Raw genomic sequence first — 20,719 nt, forward strand, 5'->3', positions numbered from 1 at the left:
ATCTCACACACTATCTTGATAACCATGCATATGTCAAAGTGATTTGGAAGTCCCAATTAAGGAGGTTGGGGGGTCAACAAATTAACCACAAATTAACCACCAGATTTTACTAATTTTTTTAGATACGGTGTCTTAATTAAGCCGTCAACTATCATTTTTGCAAAGAAAAAAATTCATAAATTTTAGTTTTAAAATTTGATCATTTTTTATATCTTTATATGGAGCTCTTCTTTTAAAGGAGATCAAAATAGTCTGAAAATGGCTGCCACCCCCAGCTTCTTTAACACTTATTCTTCAAGTATTTCGCCCTGGATATCTTGAATACTCAGATATCTTGAAGTTTTTCGTCAGTTCCATTTAGTTTGAGACAATGAGGTTTTTGACAGTATTTAGTTCATCATGATTTTTTTTTAAATACAAAGTATCAAAATATGTATTGTGCTTATTTTGTTTTAAAATAAAACAAACTTGTGTAAAAGTCTCGATCTTTGAAGACTGTTAGACATAATGTATTAATTCATCTTATTTCTTCCTTCAAAAAATATTTTTGGTTAAAGTCAGTTTCCTGAATTAAAATCTTAAAACAACAAATTGATACAGCCTTCATTAAAGCCACTCAATATTTTCTCAGAAAAGTTAGTTCAGTTAAATGTTCATGTACTATAAATTTGATCGATTAACCATTAAGTGACAAAGCTTGATTCACTGTAATAAACTATGCATTTTAGATAGAATTGATATGCTTCTTATGTATATTTTTTATATAGACATTTCCATGCTAAAGCTTTCAATATCTGTGTTACCTGACAGATTTTGCATTACCTGACAGATTTTTAGGTTGTTCTGGGGAGTTACACACAAACCATGTAGAGCATGTCTCATTCTGGCACGATTCCTGAAAATTGAAAAACAAATATGAATGTGATTAACATTTATCATAGGACATTTCATGCCACTCCACCTACAAAATGGCTTTTAATCATCTATAAATCAAAGATAACAGATGGAAGTCTTATACTTAGTGGAAAACCATTCATCTCCTTTTTTTTGTAAGATTTACGCTAATGTATCCTAAGAGAGTTATGCCCCTTAGACCACTAGATTAAATGATGTACAGTGTAATTTCCCAAAATAAATCACTTCTATTGAATTTGCATCATTCATTTAGAATGTTCCTGAATGTATGGCCTTATTTTCTCTGACTTACTATTAATGCAATACCAGATTATGTACAGGACAATATAGTCAGCCCTATATATAGACCTCAATACTGATTACTTCAACATGAAATTTAAGCTGATAGCCTTCATGCAATTATATTTGTTGATTGGTAAAAAAAGTCAAAAAATTTATTATATTTCCTTTTCAAGCAGGAAAATAAAGGAATTTAAAACTGAATATTGCATCGCGATGCAGGCCGGGGCATAGTCATTATTTGCATAATTTCCTTTTGGAGATATTGCATATACATACAACTGTAACATTTTTTCAGTCATATATTAACAAGTTGCATAATCATAAGAGATAAACCCAAATGCAGTTAGGTACTGACATACTTATGCAGACTTCACAGATTAAATAGGCCTTCCTTCCTCATAAAAATTCCCCATTACTTAAAATAGACTGCAACATATCATATGACACCACGCAAAGAAATTCCCAAAGTTATCTATTTAAAAGATCCAGTAATATGGACTGTAAAATAATTATAACATAAATTTGAGAGAGAGAGAGAGAGAGAGAGAGAGAGAGAGATTAAATTTTTAGTTATCCAAAGAAATTAACATATACCATCGAGATGAAGATTTCTTTTTTTCAAATCAAGTACATGTACTACATTAATTTAATGCATAAGGGCTTTATAAGAAATGGTTCACTTTCAAATGTAGACTGAAATATTGCTTATGAACGAATGGTAAATTATGGGTCACTTGAGTCGATTCAAAAGATTCCACTGTGTAGTAAGTCATGTGATCGGCATGGCAATGTCATGATCACATAACACGGAACATCTTCTAAGATAACAAAACCTTGTTCATGTGAGATAACATTCTACACTTGAGTGCTCATGTACACAGATAGACACATTTTACACAGCAACGTACAACAAAATAATTCTTGAAAAAAGAAAGGAAAAAAATGCCTGGACAGCTTTATAAACTGGCTCGAGATCGGTATAGTTTTAAAATGGTTTTCTGCAAGAAAGACGTGCCAACTTGAGGATGATGTGTGGCTGACCGTTGACAAATTGGTCAAAAAGGCCACAACTCATTTTTTTTTTTTTTGGTTAATTATCTTTTTTAACTTTCAAATTTCTTCACAGTCACCTCAAACAAAAAGTATTTCATATAGTATCTTAAAATTATAAAATTGTTACCAAGATATTACAAAAAATTTCTTGAAATTATAAAATTGTTACCAAGATATTACAAAAAATTTCTTGAAGTAACATTATCATAATAACCAACAAAATAGTTTTATATATTCAAGTCATGCACCAGTGTTAATTAATAACCAAAAAAATTTAAGGACATAAGTCCAAAATACATATTTCAAGCCTTTTTCCTAATTATCAAATCAAGGAAATCGAATCACAAAAATGCATTGCATGTGTGATAATCATGAGTGTCATTACCATATATCAACGATTCTAGAATAAATTAATGACTGCATGAACGTGAAACAAAAGGCTGCTTTAACTTCAGGAGAAAAATCGAGAGACCCCAAACTGTCAAAGCTTTGTCAAGGTTCACCATAAGTGTTGAAGCTAAGGCAACTTCAAAATGTCTGCCAAACTTCCTTTTGTGCTAGAAGTCAGGCGCTGCTGTTTTGGTCCCGTTAGAATTACAATGCACAAAAAATAATTTGAGGCCAAATTAACATATAATTAGGCTGACGTCAAAAGCGAGCATTCATTAACAGCCCCATTAAGAACTGCTTCGAGGATATAATTGTCTACAAAATGCATACCAAAGGAAGATTTTAATGAGGTAATTTACTTTAGTTTCCCAAAACTTCTTGATGTTAATTAAACAAAAAATCAAATAAACGAATCTGTAAACAAGTCAGCTGCTAGCTAGGGCATATAGCTCATCACTCTGGCATTTACCAATATACATGGAAAATAAATTAATCTATATACTTTTCATCATGTCCATTTACCGAAATTATCTTTTAATAATAGTAAATGACTGTTTCAAACCTTAAGTACTGTAGTTCTAAAGAATGTATAAGATTTATAACACGAATAAGGATTACTTTAAACCTTGTTGATCCTTGTTATAGGTATTAAAATATCATATATTTTGCCAACAGCTCATATGTAGTTTTCAAACCACATGATCATCCGAATGTTTTTTATTTCTGAGTCATTCCATAGATTTTCAGCAGATAAGCTAACGGAACCAATTAACATATTCCTATCGGGTTCAAACAAAGAATAAAATGCTATCTCATTTCCCTCCACATTTAGTATAGATATATAGCCAGTATCCCCCCTTTCCCCCTTTCACACAGTGTTACCCCCTTCTTTTATCAAATTCGCTTCGTAAAATTACCCCCTAAAACTTGAGTGCCTCAACAACAGAGCCACACACAGCTATTTTTAGAACACACTGAAACTGGAAAATCAGCCAACAGCTGTTGACATGCTTGAAAGGGCAGAGTAAAAACATGCCCCAGATAAAAGGAGGCCCTCAAATGGGGTAGAAAAAATTGTGAACAAAGGAACAAAGAGTGAAGTGTGAAATTAGAGAGGGCTCAGATGTCCTTCTCCAGAGAGTGTAAACTCAAATGTTGGATTATCCTGGTTAAAGCTAGGGTGATTATAATTCCTCAAGTACCATCATAGAAAAATATTTACAGAAATAGAGAGAAAAAGAAAGAAAGAAAAAACATCTGTAAGGGATTTAATTACAGCTTGAGGCTACATTCACTGCACTGCTTGTTCAGCAACTTTTTTTGTATGTCCAAACAAGTTTTGTTTGTAGATAGTATATCAGTACAAACAGAACGCTGCAAGATTGTGTCACAGTCCTAATATAATCACAGCAAAGTGGTTCACTGTAATCTGTATAATCCTGATGACATTTTCTTTAATCCCCCAAACAAGAGATTATGTATTTAAAATCTGATTTTCACTCCCACTGGCAATAAACAATACATGACCTCATTTCCAAGTTTGGAACAAATTAAGTCGATTAATCCTCTTAAAACATATCCTTTAATTTATTGCATAATTTACATGAAATGTGAAATTAAGAGTTATATGTATGTTAAATTATGCTGCTCTATTTTAAAGTTTTCTGAGTGATTTATCAAAGGAAACATTAGTTCTTGAGACCCAGGCCATATACTCTTTTTCAAAGACTTAACTTCAGAGAATGGTACGGTAATTAAATTATAGTAATAAGTGGCTCTTATTCAACATTCTCACCATTAGGTATTTTTCAAACATTGCCTTTTTAGCATGGAAAAAAAAATGAAAATTTTTGTATAAGGCCCATAACACAATGATATATTGGACACTTGGACAGCTATCAAAATTGAAATAACCAAATCATAACACCTACTCATGAATTATATTGCCAGGTATAAACCAGCCAGTTTATAACACAATGTTACACACTGAATTTATTTATAGTCTCATTTCCATCAGTTTGTAAGGCCCATATCTATATTAAGGTCTATCAAAATTCAAATAACCAAATCATAACACCTACTCAGAATATATTTATACTCTCACTCTTCCCTGGAGAGCAAACTATGAAAATTTAAAATTGACTGCCCCTTCTGCCTGACATAAATCTACCAGTTCATTAATACAATGTACAAGGTCCTAACAGCCTTATATGTGGTTACATTTACATATCAGCTAACCACTATAGATCTGATAATGGGTAAACACAATTTCCTGCCCTCAGAAAATAATGGGTCTCTGGGATATAATATATAGCCTTAACAAATCAATATTCATCAATGCTTGGATCAGCTGATTTCTCAGATCTATATAATATGGCAGGGAAATATTGATCTGGTGTCAATTTGTGAGGTCAGATTCCCCATCAGTATATAGATCGCTCTCTTAATGGAGCAAAGTGTTCAATGGTTTCATTAAGCCCCCTTTAGATCAGTCAATACACATGGCTGATATCATCCAACCAAAAATAAAATGTATAGGTAGTAACAAGTCAACTATTTATGTACTCAAAATGGGACCAGCCAAGAAAAATTTTCGCTGAATGTAATTTTTTTCAGAGCCAAATTAGCTGATAAGGTTGAACTTCAACTAAATGACCAAGCGCTCAAGGGGGAAAAAAACCCAGTATACTTATGTGTTACCTCAAATGACACCTGCATAAACCTGCACTTGGCTACCTGTATGCAACACTTGCAAAAAAGTCGTAAGCTCAGGCCAATTTTTATGTAAGTTTCAAGGTGGCCAATACACAAAATGCACTCAGGGGCCTGTGACTCTTGTCCAGGTCATGTCCAGGGGGGTTATATGATGTTAGAGGTACAGTCAGCCTGGTTTTATGTACAGATGCATCAAGATTTGATAGCCTGTAAAGCTGGCCCTGGCAGTGAGTGGCCCTGGCTATGAGTTTAATACTACTGAAGTGATGTATAGCTCTATTATAAGTACATGAATATGAAGTCATAGTTAATATATCACACAGACTTCATGGCTCCTGAGACCAATTTGAATCAGGGCTTCAATTCACTTAACTGCATTAAAGAGTTTCAGTATGATGTTTTTACTCTCCACAAAGAAAATGTGGATATCAATTTCATATACTTCCAGAAAAAGGGTAAATTTCGTTGATTATGTTTATATTAAACCAGACCCCTAAAAACAATTTAATGAGCTACAGATTTCATCAAAATTGATTCCAGTATTATTTATCAAGTCTGGTATCAATACAAAATCTATTTGAAATGTCTTCCAAGTAATCTGCAATATGATTCAAAATCATTTTATTAATCATTATAAAACTCAGTGAAAAATAAAATTGAAATTTCAACGTAATTGGAGCTAAGGTGCTAATTATTCATTCAATAAACTTACAGATATATATCTAATGGAAAGTATAGGTACCGGGTAGTCCATTTAACAATTTACAGCTTAAAATATCAATTTAATGTGACATTACATGAAGACCTCTTGCAGTTTAATTCTGTTTTTGTATAACAAAAGTACTACTAAGAAAGGTCAATATAAAAAAGGCACATCATATTTGCATAAAAGCTGTAATTTTTAGGGGCCCTGAGGAGATGCTTGTCTAAATAGGCCTGGGTCACATAAATAAGATCAGTTTTTGGTCTATACTTAAGTGGATGACACATTTAAGCCACAGTATTATACGTTTTACTTATTAATACATCAAGTCTGAATAACATACACTGCAGGGAATTAGGTTTTGTTCCATCATGCACACATCAGGTCTGATTTTCAGTGTCTTGAGCATCGATCCCTCCATTGTTACTCTAATTACAATTTCTACATTTTATGGTATCTGTTTTCATTCATAAGAAATGTGATTTCTGTAATATGATTCTGGTATTGCTACATAAACACCATCTGCCACTAAACAATTATCCTACACCCTATCCCGATCATCCGTCAAAACAAACCCAGTATTCAGGTACCCCAGCCCTCTCAAAGAATAACTGTATTGAATTCATAATGGTCCATGCCCCCTATGAAAATTACTTTCTAGTCCTATGTGTCGTACCACACGTGCAATAACGCGGTGGCTTAATGCTGGGAAAATTCTCCAACAAAAGAAGGGCCATGGATTGATTTATCGTTCCAACTGTCAATTTACGCCGAGGACAAGGAAATCCCGTCCAGGGTGAGTCTGCGAAATCATTGTCATCGTCCCACCAGCTGTCGTCTCACGGACCATTGTCAGGCCGGTGATGACGGCACGCATGTTGGATCCCGGTGACAACCCACAGCCTTTGTTAATGCGAAAAAAAAGATAATCGTCGCTGGCACTTACCCTGAGAACAGATCAAGTGGACAATAGAGACTGGTCTTGGTCCATCGCCCCTCTTTGGCCTGTAAAAATAGAATTAACCAAAGTTTAAATCTTGGTTAGAAATTGTCCACAAAGATTTATTTGGTGGCCTTGCCCTTCACACTTGAAGAAAAAAAAATTCAAAACATTGTTCTGGAAATATGTTAAAAAGTTCAGAAAAATTTAAATATTAGAATGCTTTTGACATGTTTGCATGTAGAAGTTAGAATATAAATAGCCTGAATTATAAATATAACTTCAGATTTATGAGGACATGCAATTCCTCAGGAGCTGTCACTATAATTACTCATTAATACAAACATTTTCATTTGCATAAAGCGATATTTCCTTGCAAGCAACATAACATATAACAAAAAAAGGACCCAACTAATTGCAGGTATATTTCCAAAAAAAACATGGTGCATAGTACAACCGTTTGTTGACCACCTGCAGTATTCATATATACATGAACAACTAAACATGGATCATTTTTATCCACTTTATATGTAAAAGTAGTCAAAAAATATCATTTGGGGATGTTGACCAGTACTTAGAAGTATGAGCCTGCTCATGACTGCTGGTTTATTCAGTGAACCAAAAAATCTGTCCATGTTAAAAACTGTCCTCACGTCTAATTGTCTGTAACATACTTACTTACTACCTTAAACTTCTCATATAATATGTTACAGACTTTATTATAATTTACTCCATGCCTGCTTTGATGAATTTTTTTCAAGGAGAAAATATTGGGTACATTTTCATTGATGACCCCCCCCCCCCCCCCCCCCCCCCGCAACTCTGCAAAAAAATAAAACACACACACACACTCTCAATCCATCCAACCCCATGACTGGGAAAAATGATCTCCAGTTACTGTATAATTTTTCTACCAAAGTTTTCCAAAAAAAAAATTAATTTTCTGCTAGCCTAACGAACACTGCAATTTGCCTCAACCCAAGTCCCTAACATTATAAACACTGTCAATCCTATAACCTTGTACTGACAGCTAGACCATATATAGACCAGGACAGAAAGCGAACAGTGACCTGAACATCACCCTCTATAGAGGAACTAACATCAGGAATACTAGCATGTGGATAATTTCCTGCAAGGACTTACTGATCTTTTATAGCTATTGATCAACTCGATGACAAAATTCAGAATTTTTAAAAAGGGGAGACACAATAAAATGAGTGTGTGTGTGTAAGGGAGGGTGGGGTGGGGACTTGACATTAGTAAAACAAACTAGTGAAAACTTATTCCAACATGCATTTGGATATGAATCTTATGTTGGACTATAGACAGGGTGTTGGCTAAGAGTGTAGAAAATCAAGGAAAACAGTAAAATGGGAACAAAATTTAATGTCCGATTTCACAGTGTGACAGATTATGCAGGTGTCGAATTAGACAGTTTTCACTGTAATATCAATACATCATTAATTGAATGGTAATTTCCCTATATCACCAAACAGTGATAAATTTTATACATTTTTTTAAATAATACCACACTTTCATTTAGCTACTGGTATTCTAAAAGTATAACAATGAAATCTAGCTGGTAGAATTTTAAAAACCTTTTATCTCAAAATGTGAAATGCTTGTATCAATCATTAACCTCTTTTCCCGTATACAATACGGAAATCGTGACTTCTGAACCAGAAAACTATTGTATTAACAACGTCTGTTTACAACTCCAGGAAAACCAAAATATCTGAGGGGAATGCTCGTCCTTCACCTTGGGAAAAAGAGGCAAATGATCTGATTTAAAATAAATCATTTTCATTGATTTTATCATGTTTATTTCACTTATTTTCCAGCACACATTTACTGTTCAATATGACACAAATTTACTAGAACATACCATTGTTCATAGATTAGTAATAATCAAAATTATAATTGCCTACAGTCACTTTTTGATTCCACTTACTATTGATTTTAGTATACACTTTCCTTCCCTGAAACAAAATAGTCAAAACTCATTCTCTCAAACTCAATGGGACCAAGAAAAATGTCGTGATATCAAAGCTAGGATACAAGATATCAAAGGTAAAATAATTAAAGAATTAGTGGTTGGGACTTCAAAATTACTTCGCCATATTCGTGGTATTTAAGATATCAGTGTTCGAGACACCACAACTGTACGTGAAAAAACCTGTTTTGTAGACTTCTAGAATAATTTTGTAGCAATGAATTAAAAATCCTTATATTATTATATCAACAGCGACTAATGGAACATGTGTTTTAATTTTATCTCATTTGTTCAAATCTCGTATCTATCAATGCCATCAGTCGCCGCAAGATGAGGAAACAAGACCCGAAATCAATTAATCTCGCGAGCCTCATTAATATACATAAATTCAACACATATACATTTTTAAAATTCAACATAAATACAATATCTTTTGTCTTAAAAATTAATTAGACATCTAAATTCCATTTTGTGTCACCACATTTCATATCAAGCATTGCTTTAATTAGAAACATTCATATTTTAAGTCATACGTTTTCTTATTAATTATAAAACCACCAAATGCTTTTAATAAAAGACTTTGTTGTCTTTTCTCTGAGTGGGTCAGCTCACTTAAAACATTGAAATAAAAAAAACATAAACGTGTAAAATGAAAACGTGAATGTATAATCAGGTACGCAATGTGGAAATGATTGATCCTTTAGGCTCTACGGATCGGCAGATACACTCCACACAACAAAGAACTAACAGGTTGTGAACTAATAGAGTTGTGCACATGACTAGTGAACCTTATAAAGCTAACGAGATTAATTGAACGGTTGTCACATAATTAGTTATGTAGAAGGATATATTCCTGGCCTATGTTATAACGATTATCTAGGTGTATACACTACTGCGTAGCTAGATTACATCCAGTAGTGATCTTGTAAGGACACATATTATGCACAGATTGATAATAAACACTTGCTGTTTTCCTCTACCATATCTGGACACAAATTTTTGTGTATCTGAATTAATAATTACTTAAAGAAAATTAATTTACATGACTATTTCATTATCATGTTTGTTTGTTTGAATGTTGTTTAAATAATGTCCCTTTTGAGAATTTTTCATTTCTATGGAGATGCCACCACTTGCCGGTGGAGAGCTGCAAATTTTGTCCTATACTTGGCACTCAGGACCATTCATGAGCAGTGAAGGTCCGGGTATTAATTGAAACACTATATATACAGTGTATTCTTTTAAGGGAGAGGGCTAAAATAGCTAGGCTATACCTTGCTTATCCTATCTTTTTTAAAAAGTGGACAATAAAGTCTTGAATATTTGATAAAATTTTGAAATTGATGATTAATTGATAGAGATCTCCACTTATCAAAATATAATTTTCTAAATGGACATGATCAGTTATGATTTTTTTTGGCTTGGTGATACACTTGTGTGTGGGTAATTTTGCACCTTGCACTCTATTAAACTAAGGTTTCATACTGAATTTATAGTCAAAGTACAAAAAATCTGATATCAATTAAAGTAGGTTAACAATTGTACACACACACTTTTTTTAAAAAATTTAGAACAATAGGCTACTGACATTTGAAAGCTTATCAAAAAGAATATACAGGTTTATCAGATTAAGGCCATTAAACTGCTTCATAACCTAATTTTGTTGGAGGGAGCTTTACACTTTGAAATTTAAAGTCTATTCAAGTGGCTTAATCAATGTCTTGCATTCAAGTGGTGCAATATCATAAAGTGCCCTGTAAAAATCAGTCATGCATGCTTATAAAAACTCCAAAGGTATTTCTTAATTGTCGTCAAAAATAAATCCTATGAAATCAACAGAATCTGATATTGCGAACTTTCAAACTTATTTTTTATCCTAATTTCCTAATGTTAACGACCTGTTGTTATTGGATGGAATGTATGTGATGCAGATTTCTATAAAAACAACAATTCTTTGTTTACAAAATATAACCACTGAGTACCATTGAAAAATATGTATACAATTTTGAGAGACTGAGTGCATTCATGCTCCAGATTAACCACACAAGCCACAAAGATCTGCTATGTCTACTAGTCCTAAACATTCTAGAGGAGTTAGCTATAGCTCTCTACATGGCAAATAACATGTACGAGCAGATTAGCCATTGAGGTCTTTCCTCTGTCAAGAAAAACCTAGGCGGATTCTAGTAACAGCTAGTACATTCACTGTGTACTCACATTCTTGTGACCATTAGTTATGGCATGTTTTCAGGTTATATATATTTCATGTGCTTACAAGTATATGTGTACCTATTTATTGTGTGATAAAATGATAGGATTTTCCTTTTAAATTTCACCTTAATTTTTTTTTTTAAATAGGAAAACAAAATCTTGTTTTTACTGCATTCACTAATATACAGTCCCATATTGGAAACCTATCCACGATGTACAGACAAGTAATTCTAGTTTGGATGTCAGCTGCTGTTTTTCAATCTAGGGTTCAGTGAATTATAAGGAAAACGTGCATCGTCTCACAGTCTGCTTGCAAGGTTTTACTAATAAGCAATACGGCATTCAATTCTTATGTCTTCAATTTTCATTTTTAAATGTCAAGTTGTTTTTCAAAAGTAAAGTGACAAAAAATATTACTAGATTGACCTCTACTTAACACTATTAATATTTTAAAATCAATTGGAAAATGAGATATGTCAAAATTGATAAAAATGAAGATAAAAATTGATTCTTCCAATGTCCTAAAAACAAAATACAACAAAGAGGCTAAAAGGCTTAAGAGGATATCAAAGACCTGTACGTGCATTATAGTTAGAAGAGACTTTCATTCATTTGCTTGTTAAATTTCACCCCTGCGTATCGCTGAGTAATAACCTTTAATTGAGGCACTTATGTAGTAAACAGAGTAAAGACAATTATTTAATTTAATTATATAATTAACAATTCAACATTTTTACTATGGTAAATTTTTTTTTTACAGATTTGGACTCGGAATTTTAAAAATCTGAATGTGTTACATTGTTTTGACTTCAAATCGGGATCAGTTCGGTGTTTTGTTTTTATTTAAGCTGGCTCAAAAATCGACACAATATACTCAAGGAAAAATGTTTGCAGTGCTAATAAAAACATTGTATTAAAATTCCTTTCCACAAATTCAAACGACCGCAATTTGCTGCAAATTGAACAAATAGCGATCTTTTCCTATTGCAATTTTAACCTGCTATACAGCATATAATAAATTGCACTCAGTTTGGGATTGAAAAATGAATCCAACACTTCACTTGATAATCTATTTAAATTACCGTCTTCTAATTATGTTATTGCCTTTCTACTCTGGAATTGCAGAAATAGTCTTATTTGATGGGCCTAATATCCTAACTGTATCATAAAGTTTATTAGATTTTGTTTTATGTGCTTTACATTTGCAGGATGTAAATCTTAAAAGTAATTAGCACCTTCTTACGAAGAGAAGAATAATTAATTTGGCTAGTTCATCATACGATCAAGCGAATTATTTATAATAACTGTTGTCTCTATTTAGTGATAAACAGGATGTAGTATTTATAATAACAATCCTTTATATCCCCTACAATGAAGCTTGACTTCCCTTTCTACATACTTCCCCTCATGCTTTACTGCATCATCCACAACTCTACACCATACAATAAATATAATTAATATACATATCATCTGACATTGGCACTTTGACATTGGTCTCTTTGCTATTGCTGATAAAACCTGCCGACCGAGAAATATTTTTCCTCAATTAAAACTTTTGTCTTTCAGACACACATACGTATAATTCTAGCCTCCTGAATAAAATTTCAGACTTATTAGCAGAATTGTCGTGTAAAAAGTTATAATTATAATGCTATTGCACCACTTAACTATCAACTCACATCTCCATAGAACCATATTAAAGATATAAGAATATTACCAAATATAACCTTCTCTCTCATCTAGTGCCAAGTCATGAGATAGCAAAAATAAATCCAAGTAGCTATTTCAAATTCGCAAATACTACTTCAGAATGAATCTGTTTCAGTGCTTATGATTCCTTAATTTTGACAGCTAGTGCACATATATTATATAAGTAAAATCTTATATTTAGAGCACATTAATTTCTAAATCTGACTATCATTTTGGTAAGACTATGCATTCATCATCAGGTCACCTATCAAATCATATTGTGTGACCCCTATTATAAAACAGAGAGATGAGCTCATATTCTCTGAATATATCTAAACGAACTCTGGAGTGAACTGATTTGATGTTCTGAGGTTTGGTTGGTACTGTCTCCTAATCAATCAGTTACTAACCCTATATATCTCATTGTTGTACAAATTGACACATATAATTTATTCCTCCCTAGTATGAAATCAAACAGACACAGTTGTACACTAAAATCTTCATTATAAGGATTGGAACATATCCATCAAATTGCTGTCTATAGTATTCTACAGTAGATTAATTGATGGAATCATCCTTATTCAATTCATTCTTATTAAATACATTAACCTGCCTTGTTTTGAACAGTTGGGGGGAAAAGGATGTATAATCCTAGAAATTGATCTTCATGAATCACAATATTCATTATAAAAACACATTTCACATCATGTGAAAGTCTTTCCAGAAGAATTCTATGCATATATCAATTAAGCTCAGTAGTTATGAGACTTAAATGTGTGGGCATATAGGAAACTACATATTTTTCCCCAGCTGGAATACACAATTCAGTTTGACTTAATTGAAGTCTTGCTATTGGCCTTGCTATTATCTATACACATCATTGTATTGGAGTGACCTTCATAAGATATAATGAAGAACATTCTGGTATTTCCAATTATTCATTAACTGTATATGTTACACGTGCTCTAATTAACAACTTAAAAAGGGAAACACTTTATATAATAACTACATGTTTTTGTAGTGTTTGTTCTCTGTTTCAACAACAAGAATGTCCTCGAAAATTTATAGGCTTTCTGAACCTCCAATGTGACCACTTCAACCAATTCTTCCTCATGACATCTCAATTCAACGTGTACAACATCCTTACAGTTATTACATAGTGTGCCATCTTCCACTCTAGTATTACAATAATTACAGACTTGGCGCTTGGTTAGTTTTCCCAGCATACAGCATTCATACCTGGTAGAATCTCACCTGTCAGACGGCAGGAGGGACACAAATAGGCCAATTTTCAATTTTCTATATGCCCTCTGCTAAAACCATAATTACTATCCTCAGGAAAGTCAAGCTGCTGGCTCGTTTTCTCTCTTTCACAGAGAATTTCTATTAGCATTGCCTATTGGATTTGCCAGCCTTATCAAATTAATATGTACATTATTTTTTCTAATGGCAAGAGAAAATATATAAATAGATCAAGATATAGAGGATATATCAGGCAAAAGATTATTACTTCCTCTCAGGGTGCCTTTCTCTGTACTGTGATAAAAACTGAACAAAATTTACAAAAAAACTTTTTTCTTGGAGGGGGGTAGGGGTGGGTGGTGGTGGTGGTGGTGTCCCAGGTTTTTTTCTTAAAATAATTATTGGAGCATTTTGTATACAGTCCTAGCCAGTAGTCTATCAACGATAGATAATATTGACAGATATTTTCAAAATCAATGTACTGGTAAGCTAGAGCAATGGCCAGAAAAAGAAATAAGAAATACATTCAATATATTTCAAATTGCACAAAGAGAACCAGAGTACCAGTTACTATAACACTACACCTTTTGTCTGATTAGATTAAAGAAGTGAAAGGAAACAAACTCTATACAGATATCCAGACCTTGGGACGATAATTTAACATTACGTAACACACTGCAACAGGTTTAAGTACATGGTCGTTATTTGCACTTGTCAATAAAATAGTTCAATGGGAACTCAGTTTATGTCTTCTTATTAGTCTGCTGCCAGTAAAAAGGGGCTTTTGTACCTAAACGAATCACTTCAATCAAGATATAAATACGAGGCCTTAGCCTTATTTTATATAGGTTGAAATTGTGATGACTTGCCAAATATGCCCACACAAGTACTATTTTTTATACATGTACATGAAGGGAATTCAAATACAATATTAATTAATTGAATTTCTCCTTCAAATCTTCAAGAATATATCAATACATTTGTATATAAGAGTTGAAAAAAATGGATTTCCAAAAAAATCTTGAATGAAGAAAAAAAATGTTTGAATCCTTATTCAGAGGAGTTCACAAAACATGTACTCATGTACATATAAAAGCCAATACGTCAAGTTTTAATAAAACACACATCTATGTGTCAATCATAGCACTTTTTGACAATAAAAACACATATCAATAAACACATTTTCAGAAAAACCCTAATCTCCAACAAATCAAACATGCTGCAATCCTCAGGGCTAGAGGAAGTGGCATAACATGATGCATACAATGTATATATAAAGATACCCATGACCTACATGTTTAGTGGGCAATTAACTTAAATTTAGCATTATAACTCCAGGTGTACTGAAGTGAAGTCCAGTTCATTATAACTCCAGCCACTGGCAAAATTTGGTCCAAATCTGGCTTTTCAATCTACAGTCACTTTGTGTATGGTCATCCCCCAAGGTGTTATCTCAACAAAATATTTATACTTCATGATAGCCTTCATTTATAATAATGTACCGCTTAAAGATAACGGAACACAACCCTAGATTTACCCCCTTTGGATTCCGGACACAAGTGTTAATGTCCCCGTCACTAAAAATAGAAACAGGTGACAAAGGATTGAAATCAAGGTGAAACGGGACAGGTGAACAGTGGACACACAATGTTCTTGTTGAACGTGCTGAATTTTTCACTAACATGGAATTATTACTAATGGCAGATTGAACTAATACAATCTCTTAATCATAAATGAATAATAATAATGGTTGACTCAAATAATTTATGAATACCAGACATATGGTGCATTTGATTAAATACCTTTTTAATTCTCGACTGGTATTTAACAGTTAAGACATACAGTATTATTTTGTCCAAATTAATATCACATACTGAATTTTTTTAATGAAAATGAACTAATAAGTACTAGCTTATGCATTAGTATGATCTATATTTCTATGAAATCTTCACTATCCATCTTTATTAAACGGAAAATGATAGTCATTTTTGTCAGAACTTGAAAATGCTTTTTAAAAGTTTCATATCACACAGGAATTGTTTAACAAAAACTAGCTATTACAGAATTTTTCATCCATTTCACATGTACAAACTAGGCATGGGTGTTGCCCACGTATACTTTTAACAAACCATGTAAGCAGAGGACTGGTTTACAAAATATTTCTATCAGATTGTACAATAAATCCCTAAACCATGTCCCTATCCAAAAAAGCACCTTTAATGCGAACTGTTATCAGATCCGACTAAATATATACTAACGTAAATTTACAGGTGAAATGGAACAAAAACCCCACAGGTAGATATAAAGAACTTTTAATGCGGTGAACACTGGATGACGAATCGCCCAATCCAACAAAGGAAGCTACTTGAAACATATGTCTAATGCTCCGAGTGCGGAACCTTGCCAGTAGTAAATAATGTAATCGCACTGACCCAAATCCGGATCGCTTACAAAGGAACGAAATAAATCCCACATATAGAATACTGATGTCAACAGATAACATGGGGCCCCCTCAATGCATTATAAAGCCGGACTTAAACTTAAAGGAGGGGGCAGTCAACCGGTGTATTTGTAAACACTCTGATAAATGTGTACTCCGAATGACACTTTGAACACAAAGAGTTCCATCTGAACAAAGACTCTGACAGCTAGGCTAAAGTGACAAAGGCCCCTAATCCCCTAATAAACAGTCTTATAAGATGTTTATAACAAACTCTTCATACTGCTCTCTCATTATTCTTATCCAAAATTCTTATTTATTGTCTAATTCTTCTTTGTACGTTAGGAGTATTCAATTAATTATCTTTAATTCTTTTCTAAATGATCAAAACAAAACAAAAAAACTTGGGAGAGGACTATATCTAAGTTTTCCGAACTTGTGTCCAATCCCTTTGACATATTGTCAATAAAATATGCTCAAAACAAACAAACAAATCACATAAAACACCTACTGCAGAAGCCAATACATTAGATTGTTCTTTTCCAGGTGTGAACTTCATCATATGATATATTATATATATAGTTTTATCATTTGACACTTGGGTATCTACCTAACCCCGAACTTTTACTAACATTGCATTTTTCTGAAACACATAGTCCTGTAGCTTCAATACTAACAAATGTATGATAACAGTCAATTTACCCCCTCCATCAACTTTGTAAAAATAAAACCAATTTGACTACTCATTTGACACTAATAGAATTGAAATACATGGCAATATAAAAACCATTAAATACATTTTAATTACTTCATTGAATATTCGAACACAATATCCAAGAATTAATTAAACAAAGTATCCAATACTTGATGGAAAATTATGCCCTTGACAGCAACTCTGTTACACAAAGCCCATACATCAAGGCCATGACTACCCACTCCATACCATCCACATAACCAATATTAGATTTCATTTACTGGCAGGAAATTCAATTAATTATAGACCACTGACCAAATTCAACTTTCCTATTAAACACGCTTGTTTGCTATAATTTGGGCTGACCATGTCATTTTCTTTCATTTACAGATTTTGGCTTGGCATGACCATGATGGCTTCTGATACATCTTGAGTTCAAGAAGGAGTCAATCAGCTCTTTTTTCCGATCCATCTTATGCAACTGTTCACACAATCCTCCGAGTAGCATTTATTTCTATCCTCACCCAGTAATTGAACTTGTGCTGCTGATATTGCATAACATAGATAATGGAAACACATCCTATCGTTTACTGAATAAATACTGTATCACACCTGCTTTTCGACACATTGCCAGGAATCAATACTTACACTTCTAACATTTTGTTTTACCTCCATACCCCCCTACCCCTCCTTTCCTATTTTTTTTTTTTAAATATCTTTGATTTTCTAGCTTCTCTATTTAGGCAATATAATTAATTTCATCCTCATCCCAATAAGTTATCCAATATAATTATCTGTCACACTGCGTGAAACGTGAGCTAGGTATGATGGAATAATCTGATCAGTCTTCTGTTTTTTCCATTTCCTGTAATCCTTAATTCAAGCTTCTTACATTTTACTTCTACGTCTTGTCATATTATTCAAATGTATAATCATGGATGCACCGTTGCTCCAATTTGAATCTTTGTCATTTCGTCAAAGATTTAAGGCTCTTGTTTGCTTTTAAAAGCCTTTAAAACAAGCTGAGACCAGGTGTGTACAAACAATTCAAAGAAGAGTGTTACGATAGCAGACCTGTTTACCCATAATGCTGTTTCTCAGTATTTTTTATTAGATTTGTCCGTGAGATTTGGCATTTGCCAGTAAGATTTCACTTTCCATCGATTTTACACATATTAAAAAAGAAAAACTGCTTTTCTGATTACAAAAACATAATTTAACAACAAGGTCTCTCTCATTTAATAATACCACAGCGTTTTGACAAACTGACATCGCTTATGTGTTTGAAATCTTTCTCTTGTTCAGCGATAAAAGGGGTGAAACTAAGACAGATCATAACGAAAAGTAATTGTTAAATTCCAAACTAATGTTTTCCCGATTTCCGTATTTTCATAATGGCAAACCGTGAGACGTATTTTAGACTAAAAATCCGTACGAAATACGGCGAAATCTTAAGAGTAAACAGGTCTGCAATAGGATAGATCTCCACCCCCTACCCATCAGGAGTGCAATCAACTTGGTATCCACAAATGAGATTAACCAGCGCTGAGCTCAACCTTGCTTCTTTACAAATGCATATGAAAAGGGGGTAAAGAACTGAAGATAATGACAGCGATCAATCTCATAAAAACTTCCCACAATACAAATCTGAACAGGGCATAAACATAGACACCTTCCAATTCCACAGGTGGGATCAGGTGCCTTGGAGGAGTGAGCATCCCCTGTTGACCGGTCAAAAACATTAACAGTTATGTCAGTATTCTCCTCCTGTAATTTTGTTGTAGAACTGGGGAGCTACAACAATGAACAAAACAAAATGATATCTATAGCCCTCTTCAGCCAATGTTTCCTCTGACTTCATCTTCTGAGGAATCGGACACGTACATTAACATCTCTTTGGCTTAAGAACAAAGAATCTCAAAGGAAAATTCCAGGTGAACTATAGCTGCAATGGTTTTAAATAAAACCTAGCCCCCTTCCTATCCCTCCCCCACACCATAAGGGACAATCCTGATCTTGAATTCATTGGCGGAGCCTTACCTTTAATCTCTGATGCATGCAGAATTTACAGACTCCGGTCTTCAGTGTAGAGGACTCAGTACTCAGAGCAGACAGTGGGATGAAGCCTTTCTTTGGCTAAATTGAAAATACATAAAAATATTTTAATCTTATATATCAAGTTTATTTCATAGAATAAAATTTGACTTATCTAACCAAAAGAAATCCATACAGGCTTCTTAGTATACACATCGCTTGAAAGATGTATTAAGAGAACACTGTTAATAGCTATTCTAAAACTCAGGAAAATCTGACAAATTTCATTTTTTACAAAATAAAATGAAATATGCATATATTTGTGACAAATCATAATTTTAGATAACCTTTTGCAATTGTCATAAGTTTTTTAAGGGAGAACCAAAGCAGGCATCCTTGAGCTTTTTGCAATACTCCCAGGTATCTACTATATTCTATTTACAGTGTAAAAACAGTACAATTGTAGATGTAATGTTGAGGCAATCATGCTTCATTTTAGAGGACAAACCTTAATTTCTACACTAATGGTGGGAAATGCGTCAGGCGCTGTAGAAGATATACAGGTGTTTGTTGACAGGTTGGTGACGTAACAGAAATCGGGAAGCACCAGTGCGGAACACGTTGCAGGGTCCACAGTTCGGAAATCATCCTCCTGAACACGCTTGTGAGCTGCAAGTAAAATCAGAGTCATGAAAACGTTTTTTTTCTCCTCAAGACCTAACCACTGAGAGTCAGAGTCTGTGTAAAGTTAAGGCAATAGATGTTTCTTGAAATTTTTTGTTGTTGTTCTAATTATTGCTTAATCAAGAAGTCCAAAACAACCAGTAAATGACATTATTGCATAGTTATACACATATATATTAAGCACATATCCATTACCAAAAAGGTACAAGTTTCCAACTGATATACTGTGTATGGATTTCAACTTCCCCAAATGATATATTGACAATACATTCCAACCCAATTAGCTTTAGGTCTATACATATAAATAAGTCATCTTACAAATTCAATTCTTCAACAGTTTAAGATATTCTCATGAAAAGATCTGTACCAAAACATTTATCTTTTATTCTAATTATTTTTCAGCACCCCCTTTATTTCCATGGCATGCAAATACAAACTTAAATAACCAACCTCTTTTACGCTTCAACATGCTCAAGAATGCTATTGCTAAAACAACAGAAGAAATTACCAACTTTCAAGTTTTATAACAGTATTACGAAGGCAGCTGGAAGTTAATGGTAATTGCACCTTAAATTTCAAGTACAAATTGTCAAAAACAAAAGTAACCTATTTTTTGCTAAATCTGATAGGTAATAATGTTCCAATGTTATCCAAATTTCGAAAGGCATATGTATTTTTTATATCACTGAGTTATTCTTATTTAGTTCTCTATGTGTGTTATACTGGTGTCTAAT

The 20,719-nt window shown here is 33.3% G+C and overlaps 1 protein-coding gene across 1 annotated transcript in view; it reads right to left on the reverse strand.

The window, feature by feature from the left end:
• LOC134268259 (inositol-pentakisphosphate 2-kinase-like) overlaps positions 1-20,719 on the reverse strand; it is a 36,455-nt gene that overhangs the window by 7,456 nt on the left and 8,280 nt on the right. Inside the window, exons 5-8 of the mRNA XM_062750451.1 lie at positions 19,810-19,970; positions 19,308-19,403; positions 7,005-7,063; positions 823-895 (exon numbers count right to left, since the gene is read on the reverse strand). Of these exons, the coding sequence (XP_062606435.1) occupies positions 823-895; positions 7,005-7,063; positions 19,308-19,403; positions 19,810-19,970 (389 nt within the window). The remainder of the gene's footprint in view (positions 1-822; positions 896-7,004; positions 7,064-19,307; positions 19,404-19,809; positions 19,971-20,719) is intronic.

Source organism: Saccostrea cucullata, unplaced genomic scaffold (genome assembly GCF_032062105.1).
Source record: "Saccostrea cucullata isolate Sc308-1 unplaced genomic scaffold, CSIRO_AGI_Scuc_v1 ctg1110, whole genome shotgun sequence".
NCBI classification, from domain to species: Eukaryota; Metazoa; Mollusca; class Bivalvia; order Ostreida; family Ostreidae; genus Saccostrea; species Saccostrea cuccullata.